Raw genomic sequence first — 9,188 nt, forward strand, 5'->3', positions numbered from 1 at the left:
GAGCCTCTGTACTAAAGAGCACCTTCCCTGGTTAGCAACCTCAAATGTGAAGTAGCCAAGAAGAAGATGGTAATTCTGACAACCAAGAAAAACCTACATACAGATAGATTTCGCTTTTAAGTAATACTATGTATCTTCCTAAAGCAAATACACAGAATCTTTTGCTTCTTAGTCTAAGGCTCAATTTAGCTCTCAGATATCATTATATTAAACTTTTATCCTTGATTTTGTATAAAAATTAGTAATAAAAAAACCTATTTTTCATTCAGTTATTGCACTTGTTTTACAGCACAGAAATTGAGAATATAATAGCAGACGTTTTTACTAATATGACGTTTTTGCAGTTTTAACTGAGCAACTTGCCTAATTGTTAGTGATGATTTCTGATAGTGATGAGTGATATGACAAAATTTGCCACGTGAGCGAGGCTTACTTAGTCCAAATAGCATATAGTGCAATTCAAACTACAATTCCTACTCTCATCTCTAAAAAATACAAGTGGGTGTAAGCATTGCACACGCACCAGCAAACACGTGTACCTCAAACAAATACACACACACTCAACCCCCAGATGAGTTCATACACATAATGATGCGATCAAAAGATCCTGGAAAAAAAAAATCCAGGCAAGAACTCTGTGGGCAACCCATCCTGAGAGATATCATAGCTGCACTAAAACTCAATCACTGAAAAAAAAGATGAAGGGGGGGCGCTCTAGTCCTTCATTCAAGGGCAGTTTATGGGTTGATTTAGTGGATTTTTGTTTCTCTATTCATTTAAGAGAATAAGCAGCACAAAAAGGGGTTTAGGTGTGTCCAGCAGCTGGCAAACTGACAGCAGTAAAACTGGCCATGACTTGCCAGCAAGAAAGTGAAGTAAAAAGCGTAAACCAGAGGGTATCCCAAAACTAAAAAAAAGCGCAGAGGAGCCATTTAACATATCAGCAGGCAGGCTTATGAGCAAAATCTTGTTTCAACAACTGAATAGTTCTCATCAAGACAATTTAAAAGTATAATCAGATTTCCTTTTTTTTTAGGGAAATCAGGGAAGTGGCAAAAAAATTTCAAAATTTCCAAAAAGTAATTATTGTTTGCTTAAGTTCTGAGATCACTTTGAGAGATATACTGCTGGAAACACATCATAACTTAGTATTACAAGAAGCTGCAGGAACAATTCAGAGCACAAAGCCCTGAGAATAAATTTTGAGTAAACTGGCTGCCAAGGACTTAAGCAGACAGACAGTAGCACAGGGAGAGACTTGAGGCTATCTTATCAGCTTGACTGGGAATTAAGGTCAGAGGCGTTCTGGAATGCTTTTCATATTACTCGTGTAAGTAAACAAAGCTTCGGTCAGACACAGACTCACACTCTCTCCTTCTGGGCCTGTCCATGACCCCTTCTTGGCTTGGTCCTGCTGCCTGCAGTCTGGGACCAGTTAGTGAGCAAGGAAACTGAAGCACATATAATCCACAGCATGAACACTCACGAGTAGGAGACAGATGAATTAATTGATAAAACATTCCTGACAACAGTACTGGTTTGTAAAACTTCAAAGTTCGGTTCTGCAAATTTGAACATCAGCATTTATTCTATTATTTATAAACTAACTAATCCTTAAAATTTCAGGGAATTGAAAATGGGGCCTATTACTTTTTTTTTTTTTTTTTTTTTTTTTTGAGACAGAGTTTCGCTTTGTCTCCCAGGTTGGAGTGCAGCGGCACAATCTCAGCTCACTGCAACCTCTGCCTCCTGGGTTCAGGTGATTCTCCTGACCCAGTCTCTCAAGTAGCTGGGATTACAGGCGCCTGCCACCATGTCTGGCTAATTTTTGTGCTTTTAGTAGAGAGGGAGTTTCACCACATTGGCCAGACTGCTCTCGAACTCATGACCACAGGCGATCCACCCACCTTGGCCTCCCAAAGTACTAGGATTATAGGCATGAGCCACTATGCCCAGCCTCTATTACATTTTCTGTCAGCAGTAAATGTGCTAAATTGTATAATTCACTAAATAAATTAGATTTTTAAAATGTAACTTTAGAGGCCAGGCACAGTGGGACATGCCTGTAGTCCTAGCAGTTTGGGAGGCCAAAGCTGGTGAAAGCTTGAGTTCATGAGTTTAAGATCATCTTGAACAACATGGAAAAACCCTGACTCTACAGAAAAAAAAAAATTAGCTGGGCATGGTGGCATGTGCCTGTAGTCCCAGCTACTCGAGTGGTTGACGTGGGAAAATGACTTGAGCCAGGGAGGCGGAGTTTGCAGTGAGCCAAGATTGCACCACTGCTCTCCAGCCTGGGCGACAGAGCAAGACTTCATCTCAGGAAAAAAAAAAAAAAAAAAAAGAAAAAAAAAAAGTAACTTTAGGCCCATGCCTGTAATCTCAGCTTTTTGGGAGGCCAAAGCAGAAGGATGGCTTGAGCCCCTGAGATCCAGGCAGCAGTAAGCTATGATCACACCACTGCATTCCAGCCTGGATGACAGAACGAGATCCTGTTTCTTAAAAGAAAAAAAAAAAAAAAAAAAGGTAACCCTTTAAAGGAAAATTTCAGAATACAGTAAAAAACTTATAAACAAAGCTGACGTTCACCATGTAGCCAAACTAGTTATGAGAATACTGAAACACTTCCCTAAGGATGAATAAACACCTGCTACCCACAGAACCCCGAATCCCCCTCCTCTTAAGCTCATGATCCTTCTACCTCCTCCCGATGCAGATACTAAAGGGTTAACATGTTGTTGAGATGTGTGTTGGGGACGGGGCATCTGCTGGGACCCTGCTCAACACTTTGGCAGCATCCTTCAGGTAAGAAGTCTGTTCTGATAGTTTGGGATCCATGACTTACCTGTTGTTAAATATTTTAGAAGTTACCCATTAGTACCAAAGAATAAGCCTTGTGGGACCTTGTTAAAGCAGCAGTCTATTACCAAATGCTTAAAATGATGGGCTCTGAAAAACCCAGGCTTGAACCCCAGCTCTGTCTTTTCTTTAAATAGCTAAACAATTTTAAACATTTCATACAAACCTGAGTTTCATCACTTATAAAATGTGAAAAACAAATGCACTCACTTTCAGATTAGTATCAGCTAAAGAGCTAAGTCCAGTTTCTGACATTTGACACATTTAGTAAGCGCTGGCCATTAGTAGCAGTCATTGGAATAAGAGGTTCACATAACTAAAGTGATTTGACTTACCTGCTTTCTTTAATTTTGTGCTTTGCCAATGTTCTCTGAAGTGCAAGGTTCAGCCGTTCAAACTGAAAGTTCAAAAGAAAAGTTTTAAACATTCCCTTAAATAATAATTTGTTTGAAAAAATATATTTTAAAATGCATACTGAAGATTTTAGAGAAGCAAAAACATTATAAAACTGCTTGAATGATCAATGTTGTGAATTTTCACCTTGAAAACTGGAACAGATTTTTCTGTGTTTTCAAGCTGGAGAAAAAACAATGAGCTGAGACTACTCTGAGGCTGGGTATGTGTTGCTGCCCACAGGTTTAGCCTTTGGTGGTGGTCTCATTGACAGCCACAGAAGAGTTGAGCTGAGTGTGTATCCAAACAGAAGACTTCAGTTTGGTACTGTTAGGTGTTTTGTAATAAGGATTCCATGAGCATCACTTCCTGTGGGTCAGAAAAGCCCTCTGGATGGGTGGTCAACACAATAGTCTCAGCATAGACAAAGCCAAGAAAATTTCTCTTCCTTTCACAAGCTCCACACTCAGCTGCCCCAGTGACTCTCTGCCCTCAACTATACATTCATATCACCTTCTTGTTTAGCAAACTCTGGAGTTATCTCTGTCTCTTCCTTTTTTTTAATCTCTTAAATCTAATCTGTTGCCAAAGTTAGTTGATCATTTATTTGAAATAAGCCTTGGGTTTACCATAGCTTATACTGATTTCCTTTCTTTGAATCAATAATTCTCATCAAATACTATGGTTTTATTTTCTTTTATTGACTTCTGAGAATTTCATGAGTTTTCCTATTTTGCAAGACATTTGTATGTAAGCTTTTATATTTAATAAATAGTATTAATTTATTAGTAAATTTATTTATTAGTAAATAAATAAATAGTATTTTAGTAGCTATTAATGTCTCTTAGCACCTAACTGTCTCTAATAAGTGGAAAGAAGAGCATTGATAAGCTGTGTTGTCCATTTTTTTATACATTCCATGTAAAAATCATATGTATCTATGTGTGTATCTCTCTCTATATATAAATATGTCTATATATATAACCATATATTATATATATAGAACCATTTATTCTTTCTATAGTTTGCCCAGAGGAAAGTGAAATTTTTTTTTCTGTTCCAAGTTGAGAAATTCCTTTTTCCTTAAGACCTATTTATATCTCTTGCAGTTTCCACTTGTCAAGTGAGGTGCTGGAGTAAACCAAAATAGAGAAAGGTTCTGTTTTAATGAAATGAGTTATGAAAAGAGCTTTTAGTTTTAAATATGCATATACAAAGCTTAGAAAGAAAATTTAAAAATGTGCTGAAAGAAAATACAATTGCTAAAAAGAAATGAAAGAGAAAGATAATTATATTTACAATGTGGAGCAATTTTTCAGACTGTACAGATACATAGAGAAAGAATAACATATGCCACAGAATGAAAGAAAAGCTGGTGGAAGATGCACCCGTGAGGCAGGTTTGGAGCAGGTCCTGGTGGGCTGTGTAAAGGCAAAGGGCAGCTGAGGAATATGTTGGAGAAAGAAACTATGGGCATATTTCCTAGACATCTTTCTCATCAAGGAGAAAGGAAGGTAACATTAAATTAGTGAGACTGTACATGAAGTAAATCAGTCAGGGTGCTTGAAATGTTTAAACTTCTCAAGAGCCATCTACTTGGTGCAGTAGAAAGCTACTCCAGTAACACAGTATTAATGTGGATACAGATCCATGAAAGCATGGGTGGCTGTGTGTTCCTTCTTCCTGCAAAATATATTCACATGAAAAAAGAAATCGTCAATAAAATAAAGGTTGCTGCCTTTGTGCTTGAGCTCTCAGTTTTCCTTCACAGCATTTGCTCCCCAGCTTTGTGAATTTTCCATAATTGGTCTCTTCCATTACAGTAGAAGCTCCAAAAGGTCAGAGAGTGTCTGTTTTGTTTACCCCTCTATGTCCAGAACCTACAATAGTACCTACTCATAGGAGATGTTCAATACGTATTTACTGAATGAATGAATGAATGAATGAATGATGTTCACCTGCCAGCCACTCAATGTCTTGAAGGCTGAATCTATAAAACTTTATCTGTGAAGTGAAAAAGTAAAATACAGAGATGTTACTCTCTCAGCTTGTTTACAAATTTAGGTTGTTCCCAATGTAAACTATTTCAATTGTATTTGTTTATATATATGAATTGTTTCTTGGACCAGGAACTTTTTTTTTTTTTTTTTTGGATATAGAGTTTTGCTCTGTTATCCAGGCTGGAGTGCAGTGGTGATGACAGTTCACTGTAGCCAAGAGTGAGATGAGCTCAAGTGATCCTCTTGCCTCAGCCTCCCAAGTAGCTGGGACTACAGGTATGAGCCACCATGCTTGCCCTAACCAGGAACATTTTATGGACCATGAAGAAAGAAAACTCAACCAATTCTGCCACTGAAGACTGTTTTCTTCTTCCTCTTCAATGCTACTGGAGATCTACTCTTCTTGACATCTCTGATTAAGCCATTGGGTATACTCTTTTACTCTTTTAGTCAACATCCTTATATATCTTTCATTTCCTTCCTACTACTGTCAGAAATGTCCTTTTTTCTGGTCCTTTCCTTCTAACATATACACTATAATTTTAAGAGAGGAGGAGAAATAGTCCCCTTCCAATTGCTAGGGTTGGTGGAGCAAACCTATTTTTGGCTTTCGATTTTGAATCAAAACTTATTTTCCTAAAGAAAAAAAGAACAAAGTCCGAGCAAAGCATTGGCAGCATACTTGACTGATAGTATGAGTGAATAGGCTTTTATGGGAATGTACATTCATCGTATACCATTGCTCCTCTGGAAAATTTTTGTAAATTCAAAACAAAGCCCCTAAGGAACAGAACTCACATGTTTTCCAGGCAGAATATTTCTTGGTAAAGGCTGCTGGTGCATTGAGTTTTCTACACTGGTGCTGTATTTCCTGTGATATATCCCGACCCTGAGATAATGTGAGTCCACAACAAAATAATATATATGACTCATCCATAAGTGAGATCTGTCACACACAGCCAACCTGAGGAACTCATGACACAAAACCAACCATTTCAGGACTGCTCCATACCCCAACCATTCTACATATTAATTTTTGGTTTCAGATTTTAGAACTAAATCCAGTATTTCCTTCCAAATTAATTTCTTATAGCTCAATATATTTAAATATTGTGTAGCTGTGTTTTGTAGATCTTTTACTTGTCTATCACTCAAATGCCTTACTATTTCGGAAAGCCTTTATTCATTTTGAATTTTGAAGAAACAGGTCCTCTTATTTATATAATCACTAGATCCTGAAGTGTTGTAGATTGTGGACTTTCTGATTCACAGAGGGGACACTTGTCCCTCAAAGCAAATCGTTTGTATTGCTTTCAAGTTTGTTTCTCTTGACTAAACAATTATCTTTTGGCTTCCTAAAGAATAGATCTGATTAAATTGTTAAAACATCTACTTTTGCCACAAATATACCATATAGGAATACTTCAGGAATAACTGCTATTTGATGCAACATTGCTGTCAGTGATGTGAATTTTAATTAATGACATTTCATAGGTGTGATTTATGGATAAGTCACTATTTTCATTAGCTTTTTAGCTTTTTTACAGTGTTTACTGTTTTTCTAGACCAAGGATATTTTAATTCATAAGATAAATTGTAGTGCTGTTTCTTATTTTCTTCTTGCAACCTAATACTCTAGAACACACCTACAGATCTCACGATTCTCTTCAAATCCTCCTATTCTTACTAAGTACTTGATTTGGGGTCTTATCATTTATGTAAGCATATCCAATTCAACTGATTCAATTCAGTAAGTGATTTTTGATTTGCTGTGACTGTGGCATCTTCAAGATCCTTACAATAATTCTATAGCCTGAAGGAGCTTACAGAATTGCTGGGAAACAACATCCATGAAAAAAAGATCAAACAATATTATATTATATTATATTATATTATATTATATTTATTATATTACATTATATTATGTTATATTAAGAAGAGCAATTGATTATGAATAAAATGCAGAGAGTTTTTCATTTCTCCAGTTACCTTTTGCTTTAAGCAAGAGATCTAAATTTATGTGCCTCCATTTCTTAAAATAGAAATGAAAAGTTTGCATTACATGATCAAGAAGACTTTTTAAAGCTCTAGTATTCCGTTACTCAGGAGTGACCTCTCACTTGTTATGTTTGCTAAGGAAAAAACATTTTTATACTTGCCTGTTCACTAATAAAAATATAATCAGGAAGTTAATTCTGATTATCTAAAACAAAAATTGTGATGTCAAATGCTATCTTAAGTATCTTACTTTAGATTATTAATACAACTGAAACTAAATAGTCTAAGCATTAAATCTACAAACGTAACAAATAATCAGAAAAAAAACACTAAAAAAACACATAACAGGTATTTTCAAAGATAAGTAGATGTTTGAAGTCATCTAGACTGATTACTACACAGCTCAAATGTATTCAACACTGGAACATTTACCAGATAAAGATAATGTCTCAGTTGGAGAAGAGTTTTTGCCACTAATGCCAAACATACTTCTTCCATCTCCTAGTCTTGCCCTCTCTGTTACATGATACTGTAGTAAAATCTTAAGATTATTTTTATAAACTCATGAACAAACAACAAACTAATAAATTATATATATATATTTATTTATTTATACACACACACACACACACACACACACACATACACACACACACACACAAACTTGAATTTGGTATTGCATCCCAGTCCTTCAGTACATTTTCCTAGAATAAAGAGAAGGGAAGTTTATAGCAGCCAGTATGGCTCTTCAGGATCCCTGAAACTTCTCCCTCAGCAGGAAAAAAGAATTATGGAACATTCACATCCCTAGAAAATGTTTGAGAGGCTCTCAAAATCTCTAGCTGAGCCAACTGCTGAAAATCCTTTCCTGTCAAAGCTAGTCAGCAAAGAATGAAAGAGGTGACTCCATATTCAAGTGTGCAGGCACCAATGCAAAGCTACAAGGAGCAGAAAAAAATCAGGGAAATATGAGACAACCAAATAAATAAATAAATAAATAAATAAATAAATCTACAATAATTGACCATAAAGAAATGAAGAACAATGAGTTAACTGACAAAAAATTCAAAATAATGAAATCCAGTGAGTTATAAGAAAACACAGAGACAATTAAATAAAATCAGAAAAGTACATGAACAAAATGCAAATATTAACAAAGAGATAACCACAAATATGGAAGCAAGCCAAAATTCTGGAATGAGAGAATAATAGAATAACTGAACTGAAAAATTCAATGGAAAGCCTCAACAGCAGACTTAATCAAGTTGAAGAATCAGCAAATTCAAAGAGAGGTCATTTGAAGTTATTCAGTCAGAAGAGTGAAATGGCAAATGAATGAAAAATGGTGAAGGAAGCCTGTGGAACTGTTGGGGGTGCCATCAAGTGAACCAGAATGTTTTTTAAAAAAGAGTCCAGTATGTGTATGACTTCCATTGTAGAAATTCAAAATCTATCAAACAAAATAATGAAGCCAACATAGTAATGACAGGATTTAGGAAAAGCATAGAAGCTATCTACCTGCCTCATGATCACCATCTGTTCATTTCTGTTCATTTCACTCTGTCCTTGGAGATGAGAGCATTGATTGTTTTCCAGACTGTGCCACAAACCAACTCCCTAAGGAGGGCTAGTTATCTCTAGCCAATGCTGGCTGTCTAGAAACTAGAGTGGGGTAAGAATAATTAAGTATTTCCATTTCAAAGGTTATCAGTCAAAGTACTATTGTGTTAATATTATATCTGAAATAAACTCCCTCAACTTTCTGCTAAGTCTAATTTATCCATTCTTCAAACTTCAATTTTTAAGTTTCTTCTTTCTCAGTTATTCCAGGCTGGATTGTTTACAATAGTAATTAACTGCTCTACCCTTTGAAAGTTGCATAATTTTGGTCAAATTACTGTATTTCTCTGGCATTTTCTGGGAATGAAACAAGATTAT

At 35.9% G+C, this 9,188-nt stretch overlaps 1 protein-coding gene across 7 annotated transcripts in view; it reads right to left on the bottom strand.

Moving 5' to 3' along the window:
* Positions 1–9,188, bottom strand: part of GUCY1A1 (guanylate cyclase 1 soluble subunit alpha 1) — a 70,146-nt gene that overhangs the window by 29,957 nt on the left and 31,001 nt on the right. For all 7 annotated transcript variants that reach the window (XM_074396793.1, XM_074396792.1, XM_074396796.1 and 4 more), the window contains one exon: positions 3,195–3,256. In XM_074396793.1, the coding sequence (XP_074252894.1) occupies positions 3,195–3,256 (62 nt within the window). The remainder of the gene's footprint in view (positions 1–3,194; positions 3,257–9,188) is intronic.

This window comes from Saimiri boliviensis, chromosome 3 (genome assembly GCF_048565385.1).
Source record: "Saimiri boliviensis isolate mSaiBol1 chromosome 3, mSaiBol1.pri, whole genome shotgun sequence".
Lineage (NCBI taxonomy): Eukaryota > Metazoa > Chordata > Mammalia > Primates > Cebidae > Saimiri > Saimiri boliviensis.